General features: G+C 41.6%; 1 protein-coding gene across 8 annotated transcripts in view; it reads left to right on the top strand.

Moving 5' to 3' along the window:
* Positions 1–16,729, top strand: part of RBFOX2 (RNA binding fox-1 homolog 2) — a 170,540-nt gene that overhangs the window by 127,319 nt on the left and 26,492 nt on the right. For all 8 annotated transcript variants that reach the window (XR_009274768.1, XR_009274769.1, XM_058805412.1 and 5 more), the window contains 2 exons: positions 5,765–5,818; positions 14,961–15,053. Coding sequence is in view for 6 of the 8 variants with exons in the window: in XM_058805412.1 (XP_058661395.1) it covers positions 5,765–5,818; positions 14,961–15,053 (147 nt within the window). In the remaining 2 variants the exon portion in view is untranslated. The remainder of the gene's footprint in view (positions 1–5,764; positions 5,819–14,960; positions 15,054–16,729) is intronic.

The following is a 16,729-nucleotide window of genomic DNA, read 5'->3' as shown; positions in this document are numbered from 1 at the left end:
TAGAGTTATAAGAGGTGCTGCTGATTATATTGATGTGTTTCACCTGGGTGTTTTCTGAAACCACCTTTCAGAAAGGACTTGTGTGCTCAGTGCTGCTTGAACATTGTGCTTTTTCTGCATGGCCATGCTGTGCAGGGGTGCTTGTGCCCCTGCAGCTGCCAATAGGTCTTGTATTGTCTTTCTTACTCTGAGAAAGCTCTCTGCTATCAACTTCTGTACTGACCCTCTGCTGGAAGGCAGTGATAGCTGGATCATACATTTATCTAAGATTTTTTTAGATTTTCTTAAGAGTTGCTAGGTGGGTCTGCAGCAAGGCTGTGCTGAATGTCATTCAGTAAACAGTGTTATGCAGTAGTTGAATTTAATTGGATAAAAGGCCTGGGTAAAATTACATGGAGTTGTCTTTTATTGACCCAGCTTCATATGGATTCAGTCTACGTGCTAAGTACTCTCAAATTGATTTTGGAATGTATGCTGCTTTTGTGGGCGTGGGTCCAAGTACCCTTTTCTACAGCATCAGTACCAGGTTACACTGCAGTCACACCTCTAGGGAATGGCACAAAGCAGGACAAGGAGCTGGAAGAGTAGACCTGGAAGCTAGACTTGTGTTAAGACCTCTCTCTGGGTGGTGGCATGCAATAATGTTCAGCCCCATCTCACTGTTTTGTGTGAAAATCTTTTATTTGGGATTTAGAGAACAAGAAATGACTGAGACCCTGTGTTCATCATTGTGTTTTGTTTTGGTTTTTTTTTCCTGTGATGGCTGTAGTCTGTAAATCCTGTTAGAAATCTGCACTCTGTCTGGCTTCCTGTAAAGTCTGGTTTCTCAGAAATGTGTATTTTTTTGGGCAACAGCTCAACCCTACTAAGGGCTGCTTGGTGCTTGTTCATTATCTGTTCTCTTGGTAAAATGCGGTGGTGCTTTGGTTTATAAATCCTTGATGCTTCCATCTTCCTGTCAGCAAAGCATAGTGGTGTAGCTTGGCTGACATGGGTTGGCCCCATTGCTTCAAGAGATGTGACTCAACTCTGGGTGAGGAAGTTGGTGTGCTGACAGTGTACCTCTGGCAGACCATGCTGCCATAACTAAGCACTGACTAATATACAGTATGATGGAGCCAGTTGTGCTCAGCTGAAATTATATCCCATGAAGCTGGGACCTAGGGAGCGGACTCTCTCTGTAGCATGGATCTGTCTTGCTTATAAAATGCTCTTGCTCATGTTCCTCATGGTTTCCTGCACAAGATGTCGATTTCTTGGCTATTTTGAATGTTGACCATCTTTAAGAATGGACTGAAATGAAGTTCAGATAGCTCACTGGACTCATGTCTTAGTGAATTTTGTAGGGCTGGTGAAACTGCTTGGACATTTAGTGTTCTCTTGTAGGGATAAGGCTGTCACATGATGTCTCTCATTATCTTTTGTTGTTCCGTGATTTCTAGAGAATTTGCCTTGTAGTCCCTGTTGTTTGCATCTTCAGGATTAAGTTATTTGTCTGGCACATTTTGGAGCTGATTTTGAAAGCCCTAGACAGGCACAGGAGTCAGGGCCAGCTGGAACAGAGCACATAGGAGGGGCCCTACCAAATTGTCAGTGCCTTGGAAGACAAAAGCTCTCTAGTGCCAGATCTCTCAAATTTATTATGTTTAATGTAGCTGTGGCCTCAGCTGGAAAAATCTGTTGCCTTCCTGACATCTGTGTGAAAAGAAACACACAGCATGCATCTCTTTTCTTGCACAAAGCCTTTGCATCTATGATAAGGTAGATTGTATTCAAGCAAGAGGATTAGTTTCTGGTCATAACTCCTGTCTGTTTGTATCTTTATGCCTCTTAAAAACTGTTACTTCCAACACTCCCTGCTACCATTGTAGAGGGTCTGATTCTCATTTACCTGCTTTACCACAAATAACTAAAAGCTTGTCAAGTTCATTCCAGGGAAGAGACCAGTAAGATAAAACAAGATTCTATAGCTCCTTTGCTGTGGCATAACTGGAATACCATGTGTGTGTGTAATTTCCCATCACATGGTATGTGTGTGAGCAGTTCATGGAGGTGGCTGCTTGCATGACCTGATGTGGTAAGGACTGCTGGCCTCTTGGTCACATAGTAAGCTTTCTAAATCATGGTGGGGAGAATTGGAGACAGGTAGCCCTGCAATACCTCCTCCAGAGGCTGTGCAGAGTTCTAAGTAGAAGTTCTTGGTAATCACTGAGTGAGCCAATCAAGTCGGTGAGCTCAGTGGTTCATGTCTTCAAGGTTAGAGATTAGAGAGTTAGTCCTCATGGATGACTTAAGCATGGGACTTATTTTATTTGGCCAGTCCCTATGTCTTTTGAGCAATACAAACATGCTTGTATATACATTATTTTAAAATATTATTATGAGGACACTTGGTGTTGACCCTTGTATTTAGATGGCCTAGCATTTCTCTTACAAAAATTGTGACCTTTCATTAAGGAGCTCTTAAAACTTCGATTGTTTGCTATAGACTGTTGACATTTGGTAGGCGAAGCACCATCGGGGAACAAAGTGCCTTTTTATGTTCCACTAAATTAGATTCAGCTTTGAAGGAGTTATAAACTGTTAAAATGAACTAGTCCTTTTTTTTCTGCTTTCATTCTTCAGGAAAATTCTGGCATGCTACCAAAAAAAATGCCTTCTAGTGTTGGGACCTGCTGTAACCATTGCAGCAGTGGGGACAAGAGATCTCGTGTTAGGAGCTGTGGCAATGGCTGCAGCAGGGCCTTGAAGAGCCCAGCACATGTCCTTCTGCCTCCCAGCTCTGCTTTCCTTCAGGGAATTTTGGGGAGCAGGAAACCCCTCCCCAGTCAGCCCCCATTGTCTCTGCTCTCCACTCCCGGGGAAATCCTTCCCCTTGCCTCTTCAAACATGCACAAGTCCCAGGTGGAAAAGAGACTGGGGCAGTTTGCATGGTGGATGTAGCCCATTGCAGTAGATGTCAAGCCTGTGTTTGCTGTGACTGCAGGCTCTTAATTCTGTCATGTAGGAAACGCTGTACCTCCACCATCTCCTGGGCAGGGAGGGCCATGCCCCTCTTGTGCAGTTTGCTCAGGCCTCTCGCGTTCAGCGTCACCGCTGGCGTTCTGCCAGCGCAAGGAGCTAAAGGCCCAGCACAGGGCTCCTGTTGGGTGGGAGCACGAGGAGTTAAAGGCCCAGCACAGGGCTCCTGTTGGGTGGGAGCACGAGGAGTTAAAGGCCCAGCACAGGGCTCCTGTTGGGTGGGAGCACGAGGAGTTAAAGGCCCAGCACAGGGCTCCTGTTGGGTGGGAGCCCTGCACGGGGAGCTCAGCCCTGCAGGGCTGGCAGGCACCGCTGGCAGCAATGCCCCAGGATCCAGCCCAGCCGGCTGTGCAGAGAGGGGAGGATGGCATGGCCTAATTGTGCACCAGGAGCTGCACAGTTTGTTCTCTTTCAAGATTATTCTGATGAGGTAGAAAATGGTGATTTTTGATGGCTTTTAAGATTTTGAAAATAATTTTGGCATTTGCATTTATTGAGAGCCTGGCTGTTTCAGTGTGTGTGGCAAGGCTAGGCAGCTGAGCTGATCTGGCAGGGGACAGATCCTGCTCTTGGGCAGGGTGTGCTACTTTCTGCTCCCTTTTACTTCTTTGAACTGTAATGCTCACTGACCCTTCAAGCCACTTCAGCTCAGTAAATTGTCAAAATCTTTGTATATGTTCCTTTTCTTGGGCTGGGTTTTCGCAACGTTGCTGAGCTGTATCAGCTTATCTGCAGGTGAGAATGAAAGCTGAGGCCAGCTCTGGAAGGCTGGTGAGACCAGACAAGGAAGGACAAAGGAGCAGGGACAGCCGTTCAGCAGCCACAAGCTGCTGAATTGGTTCAGCCCCAGTCATGTAACGACGCTGAGATAGTCTACCAAGAAAGCAATCATGACAATCATGACTGATTCCTTTCATGGCAGTACCAAAGCTGTATGCAACAAAGACAACAAAAAGCAATCAACAGTTAATCTCCTTTATTGACAAGCCCACACCAAATGTGGGATAGAAATAGAAAACGTATTTTATCTGTGATTGGCAGAGAAGCAGTGAAAAAAAGGAACCCGCATGGATCAAGCCTAAGTTGTTGAGATGTTGAGGTTTCAAGGAAGATGCATGTTTACATTAGCATTATTCAAACTTGTGTAACGTAGGATGTTGTGAATTCAATTGTTCTTGGGATGAATAGAGGATCAAGTATTGTCCTTAAACAATAGAACAGTAAAAACAACATCTGTGAACCAAGATCTCCTTTTTCAAAATGGAGAAGACAAGCAGACAGAAACTATAGCTAAAACTGTTGGAAGTGTTTTGTTTGCTTGCAGACAGTTGTGGAATACTTGTTCAAGGGACTCGGCAACTTTTTGTTGCTTAACATATTCAGAGCCTCTCCTCAGCCACCATGGCTCTCTGCTGTAAATGTTCCAGGTTTTCAACTCCGGCCACAAGCCTTTTGAGAGGGGCACCAACAGAATGAGTATTATACTCATTTGACTCTGAATGCAACTGTTAAATTATAAAAAGAGGCAAATGCTATTTTAAGAATGCTGGGCAAAGGGGAGAGTGTCCCAGTGCCTAGACCCTGTGTTCACCATCTTTTTTAACTGTGAAGCCATTCTTTATTTTCTTGTTAATCCTTCCTTCATTTGCTATCAAACTTAAATCAAAACCATGTTGATGGAAGCTTTCCTAAATAATGGAATAGGAAAAACTGATCTAGCATTTGTCTGAGTACAGTATGTCTCTAAAATGAAGACTGTTCCATATACACACTCCTAAAAGTGACATCTAGACCTGTCTTTCTAGACAGCAGACATCCAGTTTGGAAGTAGAGCGTTGACACTCCTGGAGGACAGAGCACCGTGAGCCTCTGTTGAAGTGGTGATACTTTCACTTCTAGGCTACTGTTCTGAGTCTGGCTGCTTCACTAAAATATTTTAATAAGTTCCTAGCAAGGTGGAAGATGTAATCCATAAATGGTTCCACAGAAGTGGTAGATTTCCTTCTGTGCTAAATAGGGAGCTCTTTGGAACCTTGGAGTCTCCAGGCTGAGGCAGAGGACAGAATTCTATTACATGTGATAAGCTTGCATAGGTTGTTGACCACCTACTATATGTCACAGGTTTAAGTTGAGTGATCTTTTTCTGAAAAACAAACTGTTGGGAATTTTCCATTTTCATGGTTTCTGAATCTGCCATAAATTCTTTTGAAGGCTTGGAGTTTTGGAAAACAAAGGGAAGGAAAGAAGCTTTGGTATTTGAATTCCCTGAGGCTGGGAGTCTTATGTTACTATTCCCTCCAGAGAAACATCACTTTTAAGTTTCTCTTTGTGATAGCCACTTCAGGAGGAAGCTGAAATGTTGGATTATATGTGAGAAATGTTGTTGGATATCTGAGATGAAATCATAGAGCCATGTCTTAGGTGGAATAGTAGAATGAAGAAAGAAGAATTGTTTAGATTAATGGGGGAAAGATGAGCTTCCTCAAATGCCTAAAACTCTTCTGGAGATTGTTTTTCTTCCTTTAGTCTTTTGTGAGAAAACCTGGAGTTTGTGACCATGATGATCTGCATCTCAACCCAGGAGAACTGGGTCATGTCACTGGAATTTTATGCCTTTGCCTGCATGCTAGAAATGGAAATATTCTCACCTACCTTCTTGCACTAAGCCAGCCCTTGCAAAAGGTAGGAAAAATGTACCGCCAAAAATAAATGTTTTTTTTTCTTTTCCCTTGTCTCTCTGCAGCAATTTGGCAAAATCCTTGATGTAGAGATAATCTTTAATGAGCGTGGCTCGAAGGTAAGTCCTGTTTCTGTACCCACTTCTCTTGTTTTGATTGCAGAGTAAAAGGCAGTTCATTGCCTAGAGAACATATTCTGTAGAGATCAGCAGGAATTAGAGTGATGGGGGAAGGGAAAAGCTATTTTAGGGACTGTCTCCTGTTCCCTCTGACTTGAGAGTCTGAGCATGGTTGTTTCTGGGCAGCATGTACAAGTGCTCAGAGATGCTCCTGTCTGTGGGATCAGGTTCTCCAGCCTTTTGAACAAACAGGGTCTCAGTCAGCTGAGCCTTCATACCAACACGTTTCCATTGCATTGGCAATGGCTGCCCTGTGAGGAAGGCAGAATAAGGTAAAACAGCTTTGTGTGATGGGAGGCTGTAAAAACAAAAGGTAAACTCACTCCCATCCCTGCCATTTTCATTGCATTAAAAAACTTCTGTAGAAAAACTGTCATATCTCATATGTGAAAGGATTTTATATACTCTGTTTTGCAGACTTACTTGGCACTTCTGAGATACTGACCTTTCATGTTTGAGATATTTGGTGCTTTAATATAAGCATCCTCATTCCACTTGTCCTGCCCCATGTGGACCTCCCCCACAGAATTTGCATTCACACTCCTATTTTCTTCTTACAGATATATTAAGAGGCAAGTTTTGTTGAGGGTTAATGGCAATTTATATCTCTGGAGATGAGATTTCAAATGTTGCTCAGGTCAGCTGCAGAGAGATTCAGTGGTCTCTGTCCTAATTGGCAATTGGTTCTCATCACGTAACCAGTATCACCACAATGACAAATTGCTGTGATTCTCTCTCTGCCCAGGAGGTTCAGCACTGGAATAGCAGAGAGTTTTGCAGGTCAGGAGCAAGGTGCATTGCCAAAGCTCTATGGGGGAAGCTTGCACAGTGCATGTCTATACTCTGCTTGACTTAATCAATGCTAAGATTCCCATTTTCAATTAAAACAAAATTTCCCTCCTCCTCACACACACGTGTGTGCACATGTGTGCATGCACACAAAAGGTTTTGAAGTTGCAATTCAGCTAAGCAGTTTTGGTTTAGAGTCTATGCCTTTTGCTTGGATTTGAGGTCCACAGTTTTTATGGTGGCCTCTTTGCTTCAACATATATTCTGGGGTATGTTCACGTTCAGAGTCTTCTGCAAATTTCCACCCATGTTGCCCAAGATGCATTCTGAAATTCTTCAGTCCTGTATTATCTGGAAACCAGAAAGCCATTGATCTGTATACAAAAGACATGAGTTTTAGCCCTTTCCCCTCATCCTCTGTTTCTGCTTAATACCATGGTTTTCTCTTGTTTTGTTTTTTAACAAGATAGTCTGAACAAGTAAATGTCTATATGGTTTAGTTAGAGTTTTACTTCCCTGCATGGTTAAAAATCTGTATGCTTTACCAAAACAATCAGCTATGCTGAATTTGTAAATATTTATTCTGCTCTCTGCTGTTCTTTTGATATTTATAGGCCAAAGCTACCTGTGAATTACTCTTGATTTTAGTCATTTTTGTTTGGTTTTGAGAATAGCCTCTGGCCTCTATCAAATCCCTCCTTGTTCACATATAATTGCAAGAGAAAGAACAAAAATAACTGGCCTGGCAAAATGTTCTTCATATCCCACTGCCTATGCTTTCCAGAGCAGTGTTTTCCTCTTCACACATGAACTTCACTCTCTCTCTCTTCCATCCATACAGCCATGTGTATTAAACGCCCACAGCTGCCCTTTCCCTTCTAGGCAACATTGACATTGAAGGCTTTTCTGTGAACTCTTGATTTATGACTATGAAAAGTACCTTCTTGTGCTGTTGCTAAAGCCCAAGGCTTCTGGTTTTCAGTTAAAACAAAAGTTATTGCTGAAGAGTTCCTTGATGAATGTTAACCCTGAACCGTTAATAAATATTTGGAAAAAAAAAAAAAAAAAAAAAAGAGAAATGTTCTTCTAGTCTTTATTAACCATGCAGTTTTCTACTGCTTTTTTGTTGTCTCGCAGCAAAAAGCAGTTACAAAACTAGTAGCCTGTGTTGAGGGTTGTCCAGAATCCGAACAGAATGAGAAAACAGCCAAAGAGTTATTTCATTGTATCTTTGCATCCTTCTCACCCAAAATAATTCCTCTTTTAAAAAGAATGCAAGATTCTTCCTGCTTAGCATGAAAATGGGAGGCCCCAGTGTTTGAGTGGGGTGTAGCTGCACGAAGCACCTGGTATTCACATAATAATGGAAAAACTACAGTTTGGTGATCTGATGGTGAAGCAAAGGAAATGGATCTTTCTGGAGGCCACTCACTCACTCTTGGGTTCTTCCTACACCTTAGGAAAAAAAATCTGAATGCATTTTCCTGCCCTGTGGTTTCCATTCTAATCTAATGATATGAAACCTCTCTCTCTTCTTCTCCTCTCTCTTGGGAATCCGAAAGCAGATGCTCCTGCTGCCTGCCTTGTGCTGTGTTCTCAATGCTCCCTTCCCCTCCCTGGGTTCCTAAGGGTTGTAGTGTTTTGTGTATATGTTTTGTAAATATTTTAAAGGTACAGTGGTAAATTGCAAACTGCCCTGGGTTTGCCCCCACCCAGTGTGCCAGGGGGTTGAGCAGCGCTTTGTCCCCGCCGAGCTGTGGCGGGAGAACTCTACTGGGATCGCTGTCAGTAGGAGGGACTGGAGGAGGTGTTCAGGTAGCATTCTTCATTTTGAATCCACCTGAGATGACCAGGCAGTTTTCTTTGACAGCCTGGGGAAGATCTATCAAACTGGCTGCATCTTCAGGATCTCTGTGTACTTACAGAGTTTGGTGACCAAAGAGGGAGCTGGGTGTATCCATCTCACCTCAGGTTCTTTCAGAAATGGTATTTGTTGACTTTCTCTATCACAGCAGCATAGGAGGCAGTTAATGAGTTTTGCTGATTCTTCTCTCAAAGTTATATGAATTCTTGTTTTGTAACTCGCTTTCTTCCCAGATTCAGTCAGTTTAGTAGGAATATATGGGCCCTGGTAGGCCTCACACTGCTACTGTTTCACTCCGTGTGAGAAACAACAAGATAAAAACTTTAAACATTTCTTGAATTACATTTTATTTTCTTCTTGTTTAATAGAATGACGTCAGTCTTCCTTTGATGTATTTGGCTTTTTTTGCTTGCTTCCAGGAAACTAGCTGTTTGTTTCATTTATCCTGTTTACCATTACATTTCTAGTTCTGACTGGTATAAGTGCCTTTAAATAGCATTCTGCCCATGGTTGCAGTTTACCATGCACTTCACTGAACCGTGAATAAAACACCTCCAGAGGAAGTCGAGAGGATTCCTGCTCCTTTTGTTAGTGGAGATGCATCCTCTAGATAGGTATTTTGCCACTATTGTGCTGAATCGAACAAGTGGACATATTTGCAGAATTAATGCAGTCTGCCTGTGTAATGAGTACCCTGTGGCATTTGTAAAACTGCAGGGGAAGGGAATCCAAGCTCTTTGCTCACCAGCTGTGTACCGTGTGGCATTCCAAGATGTGCCCTCATTGACATTCAGAGACCAGGAGTATGTAAGGATACAGCAAAATCTTGGCTGAATAGGGAGTGGATTTTGGTGGTTTTGGGGTTGTTTGTTACTTTTAAAATGGTAAGAGTTCATATTAATGCAGAGGAGCTTGTGGTTTCAGGATACTGTAAGTTTTATGTCCCTCACTGATTTCCACTTGGGAGACCCAAATCTCCAAATTCTTGTATAGGACTATAGGGTCTATAAGTGCTTCGTATTTATTTTAAAAATTAGTTGTGTAGTCAGTTATGAAAGAAATTGCATCTGTTGGTGTTTGAATTTATGTAAGTAAACCTTTATTAACTAAAAACTTCTGTGGAAGCTGTGTGGATTTTCAAGTTTGCAGTTAACTGTAGGTTAAGATAAGAATGTGACTAGGTTTTGATAATGGTGCCTTAAAGATTGTAAGTTTGCGTGTGCATTTATTTCTACTTTAAATGGATTAGGTACTTTGAGTTGAGGCACTCTTGTTCTGGGCCTAGTTTCCACTCAGTGGAAAGCCCCTTATTACATAAAATGAATTAGAAATCTTGTTTTCATTTTATAATTTTCTCAGATTTCATCAGTTGAACCAGAAATACAAACAATTCTGTTAGTACAATGGGGTTTAAAAACAATTTAAGTACTGGTGATCATCATCACTTTCTCAGGTCACCAAATCATTTTAGGATGCCAGTGGCATGGAGGAGACATGACCAGTCTCCCCTTATCCTAGTTCATTGGTTTCATGCCTTGAAGTCTGCAATACTGAACTAAAGAGATCAATTAGTCCATACACTGAACTGATATATTTAAACTTGCATTTCAGGCTGAAGTTTATGGTTGCGTAGTATAAGCTCATCTACTGCTTCTGTGGGAGTGCTTTTCCTGCAGTGCTCAGTTCACTCTGTAGGGAGCTGGATCTAGGTGCTAAATTAGCAGGGAGAGGAATGAGCTTGTCTTCAGTCAGTTCAGCCTGTTAAACTCATGGACCATGCAGTGAGGTCCAGGATCAGTTGAAGGGAGGAGGAGCAGCACACGCTGGGGATGGCTGGGGCTGTGAAGCCCCTGTCCTGAGCTGGCTGGAGCTGCTCTGAAGCCCCAGCCTCTCGCTGCCCAGCAGTGCAGGCTGGGCTCCAGCTCCTCACTGCTGGCCTCTGCCCCCTCTGCTGTTTTGCAGCAGGGATTGGCAGTGGAGCAGCTCAAGCTGGATTGTGGAAATGATAGAGCTTAAAAATAGCCCTGCAGGTTTTTTTGAAGATACACTTGCTTTTTTTTTCAGTCAGGTTAATTTCTGCATCTGACTCACCAGATTGCACAGGTACACGGATAGGTTCTAGATGTGTACGTACCTTAATGCAAAGCATAGCAGGGGCTGGGAGGAGCTGGAAGAGCTCCTGGAATGGTGGCAGCTTGGTTTCCACAGATGTTTTCACCAACATGAAGGGTGCATTTGTGTGCGTTACTTCAATAACTTGTTTCTGGGTTTTGTGCTGTGTTGCTGTTGGTGCATTCAGTCCTGCTCATCTCAGGTGGATTATAGCTGAAACCCTCCTACTCTTTCCAAATGCCTTGGAAACAGGTAGCCTAAACTGCTGCCTTTTTGGCAAATTTTTCAGGCTTCTAAAAGTTTAATATTGAAATAAGGGGAAAAAAAAGAAAAACCTTGGTTAGAAACAAGCACAGCAGCAGATAACAGCAAGGCTGGTTGTTGGCTGCATGTTCCAGTGGTACAAGGCAAAGACGCTGCTGCTGAGGTGACTGGTCTAAACTCCATGACAAACGAAGGGTTAACAATGCATGGATTTCAAGGGGCTCTGTTTAGTTTTCTTTGGTTTTATTTCTTTTTTATTTTACTTTATTTTATTTTTGTTGTTGTTTTTTGTTTAATTTCTGTGTTCTGGCCACACCCAGGAGAACCGTCTGGTTTTGATTTCTCCCTTTACGGTTACATGGTAAATTTTCTTTCTCATTCTTCAGAGATGGAAACATTCAAATACTATATATATATACATTTATTATTTTTTTCACTGCTCATCATGTTGCTTGTTATTTATTGCAGAATCTGAGGCCAGACTAAAAGGGTGACAGTTACTCGGTCTCTTCAGGCCCTTTCAATAAACCTTTGGGTAAAAAGGGATTAGTCTGGTACTGCAAATTTCTCACCACTCCTAAAGATGTTTATTGGAATTTAGTGTTCGCTGGGTTAAACTTAACTTATCTTCTGCATGGGAGAAGTTAAACTTATTTTCTGCATGGGATAAGTTTGTGGCAGTTTCTGGTGGGGAGGAATTGTTGAAAATTTCAGCCTTGTTATCATAACATTATTAAACTCAAACTATGTGTATAATCTAAATTTTAGAAAACCTAAGTATTGTTTTCATCTAGGATCTTCCCTTCCTCTGGCTCCATACCTATTACTATGGAGCAATCCAGTACCTGCTATAAAGCCAAGCTGGTAAATATTGGATACCTGCCCCATCTTTTTTTCTCTTGCTTTGTTTCTTTTTTTTTCTTTCAAGGTCAAGACAACCTTGCTGAGGGAAAACTGAAAAGTGTTTGTTGCATATGTATTTAGTTACAAATTAATCCCTATTCTTTACAGGTCATCTGTGAGAAGGAATAAAAAATATATGTATGTTATTTTTTCTCTCCCACTTCAAAAATGTGTGTATATATATCTAATTGCTAGTTTTTAAACCTAGAAATAACAAAAATGTCAAGTGTGGCTCACCTGTTTTTCTTGATGAAAATTTGAATGTCTAAGAGATGCATTAATATGACAAACCAAGAGGATACAAATACTAACTGCCATAGTCAACTATGTAAAGTAATAATTCAGCATTGACACTAAATGGTGCTCAACAAAGAGTTGTACAAGCTAAGGGCTGATCTGTCAATAAAATATGCTTAATTAGTTATGTTGTTCTGAATCAGATTAATTCTGGTTTAATTCACATTGTTAATTATATTCATACAGTCTGCATGTGGATCATATGCTACCTTGAGTTAACTTAATAAAAATACTGAAAATTCCTACTCAATTTAAAGGTATTTAATGATAATGTAGTTTTAAAAAATCCCTTACAGACTTTACTAATTGCAAACATATGTGAATTAAAATAGTCTTAGTTTGGTTCTAGCCCGCACAGATTAATGTCTAAAGAATTACTTTCCATCTGCACTCCAGCTTTCAGTTCACATCATCACTGAAGACATAAATTTCATTTGTTCTCCACAGGCTTGTCTAGAACAAACAGAAATTTTAATGCAAAAAGAGAAGAGGGAAGTAGAGATTCCTGTTGCAGTCTTTACCTCCCCTCCTCCCCCAGCCTTTAAAGGATGTTTTTTCTCCATTATACAGAACCAGAGGGAAAGGTGTTGCTCTTTTTCTCAGGCTTACCTTTCTCTGTAGGGGCTCTTTAAAGCAGCTACAGTACCATATTCCTTCATAATCAGCTGTGCTACTACACCCCCCGCACCCACTCAGTTCTCTGCAACATATTTGAGAGTTATATGCAGTTGGGCTGTTTTATTAGCCCCTGTGTCTTGTAGCTCTGATTTTAATTCATTTAAACAGGGAACTTCTATGCTGTTCTGAAACAGGCAGAACAGTTTGTTATTTTTATAGCTCTTTATTTATAGCTGGAGAAATTAAATTATCTGAAGCTTTAGATTATTGGGTTGGAGCCCAAAGAAGCGATTTTGTTGATCTCAGCATTGCAGTACTGGCTAAGATCCTTTATTATTGCTGTTCAGGGGGGAGGGAAAAAAGTAAACCTTCCCCCTCAAAGAAACAACAGCCACCACCCTGCATTTTACAAATTTGTGGCAGTTTTGTGCTGGAAACCTAGTTGTGGATGATAAAGGCCTGCTTGTCACTTAAACAGCTTGGGCTGTTCAGATTACTATTGTAAAGACCTTTAAAAAGCACTTGAAGAATAATAGCTTGCTTGTGTCTTATTGCTAACAATGCTTAGAAATCAAGATGCTATCTGTTTTTTGGGCTGTCCAGTCCAAATACTTACTGATTCCAAGGTGCATGAAGGAGGTTGCCTGGCTAGCATGCTCCTCTTCCCTGCCAAGCATAGCTGTACATCACTCTCATCACCTCACTCTTCAGTTAACATTGGGAGGGAGTTTCCATTGCATCAAATATAAGCTTTGTTGTTCTGCTCCTGAGGGTACTGGAGCCAGTGGAAATTACTCTCTGTACATTAAAGCAGTATTTGCTTTATACCAAGCCACAGGAGCCAGTTGTTGCTGTTGTTAAAATGTCCTGAAAGCAGAATGCAACAATGCTTTTTGTTTGGGTCCACTCTCTCTAATGGCATGAAGAGTATCTCATCACAGTTGTCCATATTAAGACGCCATTTGCTCCTAGTTAAAATCCTAATTCATTTTGTCATGTTGGCTCTCTCTTAATGTCAGTGCAGTCAGCTCTGTGGAAGGAAGCATAGTCTCTTACCCTGCCCTGTTATACCACTGCATGAGCTGGCAGCAGGATGAGCGTGTGTAGGACAGGCATGTGTTCCTTGTGCCTTCATGGATGTGGTAAACCTGAATTTATCTAACTAAAGTGACATTTTGGCAGTCCTTGAACCTTTGTGGTTGCTCCAAGCAGGGCAAGTCGATTTTTCTGGAAATTTTGTATTCTAACCAGGCAGAGATCTGTTGCTATCCACAGTGCAGAGGTTGCCATCTCAGAACACAGCTGAGTAAGATGGGTAGCAGGGGGTCAGCAGTGTCATACAAAACCTGCCTTGACCAATGAATCAGTATTTAGGTGTTTAGATTTACAGTCCAGTCCACCACAGTACTCAGAGATAAGAATATTCTGGAACTACAGTATGTGATACTCTAAATCTTCACATTAAAAATGCTTACTTTATGGTGCCTCCTGGAAGCCTTGCTTACTTTCAGGGCTCCATGTATCATTGGGGAAGTTACAGGCTTAGGAGTAGGCATGAGCTGTGCCCTGAAGAGCTTACAAGGGATGCTTTACAAAGAGCCCTTCCTTTCAACAGTGTTCTAAGGTAGGTAATTATTACTGTCTCCATTCTACAGGTAGGAAAAGTAAGGCTCAGCGTTTGATTTGCCCAAAGCTTTGCAGAATTCCTGGTACCAGGCATGAACTCCAGTTGCTCAAACTCTCATAGCAGTTTGTCAAGGGAACAAAGTGCTGTTCAGTGTTGATGCCTTGTACTGTGCCTGGGGTGGACGGGGGTCCTACAAAATTTGTGTGTTCATTAAGAGGGGAGAGAAGCCCTACTTGGGCTTACCCAGCTTGCCTATGTCAGAGCAGGGTTTAGTGTTTTTAAACAAAAAAACAAACCAAACCAAAATGAAAAATTGTCTCGAGTAACTTTGTACTTCTTTTTTGGTCTGGCCTCAATTGCTTTTATGTTTTCTTTTTTTTTTTAATTACTCTTATTATTCTTATTATGATTACAGTTCCTTTTTTATTGATTTTAATTTCTTTCATTTATGAAACATGCATGAACCAACAATGTGACTCTAGGAGGTTATTGCTGAGTTGTGCTGATGTCGATTTCATACTGTGATATTTTTTCTCTATTTACCTAGAGATCAGTATTTCAATATATAACGATGTGCATGTTTTCCCCCCTTCTCCCGCTGCATGCAGGGATTCGGGTTCGTAACTTTCGAGAATAGTGCTGATGCAGACAGGGCCAGGGAGAAATTACACGGCACCGTGGTAGAGGGCCGTAAAATCGAGGTGCATGTCTTCAGTAATTCAATTTCTTCTTTATATTTATTCTTTTGATTTCTTTTTGTGTCTTGCCTCACTTATTTCACATTTGGATCCCAGTCTCGTGTGTGCGTGTGTGTTTGTCTGTGTCCTTCACCTCCCTGCACTGAAATGTATAGAAGTTTACACCCTTTACAGAATATTTTTTATTGTTGTTTTGGGTATTTTTTTCTTTTTCTTTCTTCTTTTATTAAGTTTTATTCCCACCCACTCCAAGTTTTTGCCCTTCTGCTGTCTTGATTTTTCCTTTGCTTCAGTTTGCAAGGCTCCGATTTCCTGTTACCTGGCCTGAACAAAACTAACTGAAAGAGTACTGTCCAACTTCTAACTGTGTCCAAAAAAGAAAGCAGGGGGCCAGCCAGTATCCTCTCTTTCCTCTGAGGCCAGTTCTCCTCCATGCAAGTGTGAGATGATGCCTGTGGGAGGGGTGGGGACACGTGGGGCAGCAGCCCCAAGTGGGCTGTGCTATGTACACTGCTGGTTTCTTGATCAGCCCATGGTCAAGAAAAGGTTTGGTGAAAGCTAATCCTAAAAGCCTGCTAGCTCTCGCCGCCAGGGAGGGAAGGGTTAATGTTGGCTGGCCATCATGGCCATATGTTGGGCCTGTCTGGTGTTGACCAGTTTGGTGTTCCACTGTGTTGAAGGCTAACTGGCATCATCCCTCTCTCCTCCTTTCTTTAAAAAAAACAAACACAAACCAAAAAGTACAAATATTGAAACAAAAAAGCCGCCGTTTTTGAGTAAGATGTCTGCATATTTTGCCTTTTTTTTTTTTTTTTCTGTTTTGTTTTGTTTTTTATTTCCCTTTCCGATGGTTTAGCGTTTAGGGCCCTTCACTTGACTCACTCTTTCCATGGTAACTATACACAATGCTGGCGATGGTACGAGTTGGCGGTAAGTGAAACAACAGTGCTAGAGAAGAAGCTTTTCCTTTTCTTTTTTTAAAATTTTTCTTAAAATTACAAAAAAAATTAAGAAAGAAAAAATCCATCTGCCATCTCACATTAACACTACGAAATGTGATTTGACTTGTTGTCCCCACCCACCTCCTTCCCCTTCTCCCCCTTTTATTTTCAATGCTGTTGAGTAATGCCGCCTGGACTTTGGATGTACATATTGTTTTGTAGCAGTCTGAGCTGTTTGATTACTGACTTCATGGTGATTTCCCCTTGCACATCTTACTCAGAGTTACTGAACTCCAGTTTGGCTGGTTTTTATTAATGCACCCATATCCTCTTCTCTCTCTCCTGCCCCTTCTTTCTGCTGCTCTTTCTATCTGAGACCTGTTTGTAGCTGTTATTGTTTTTCTCTCTTTTTCTTTCTGCCCCCTCCCCAGTTTATTTCTTTACTAAGTTAAATGCAGCTGTTGGTCTCTTTGCTGACTGGTGGTTTCTGATTGGTTCTGGCAATTTTTCCTTTAAGTGCTTGTGTTGCACTTTGCTGTAGCAGCTGATTTCAGGCACTCGCTCCATCTAATGATTGTCTGTGAGACCCTATCCCCTCACTCCTCCCCTCCCCACCCTCTGAATCAATTGTGGTGTGTTTTTTTTTTCTTTCTTTTTTTATCTGTGTGTGTTTAACTGCATGCTCTCAGTCTCATCATTGTTGTTTCCCATTCTTTCTATTTTAAATGTGTAATGTTT

Source organism: Ammospiza caudacuta, chromosome 5 (genome assembly GCF_027887145.1).
Source record: "Ammospiza caudacuta isolate bAmmCau1 chromosome 5, bAmmCau1.pri, whole genome shotgun sequence".
NCBI classification, from domain to species: Eukaryota; Metazoa; Chordata; class Aves; order Passeriformes; family Passerellidae; genus Ammospiza; species Ammospiza caudacuta.
Note: the sequence above shows the minus strand (reverse complement) of the source record. Positions and strands in the feature narration are given on the sequence as shown.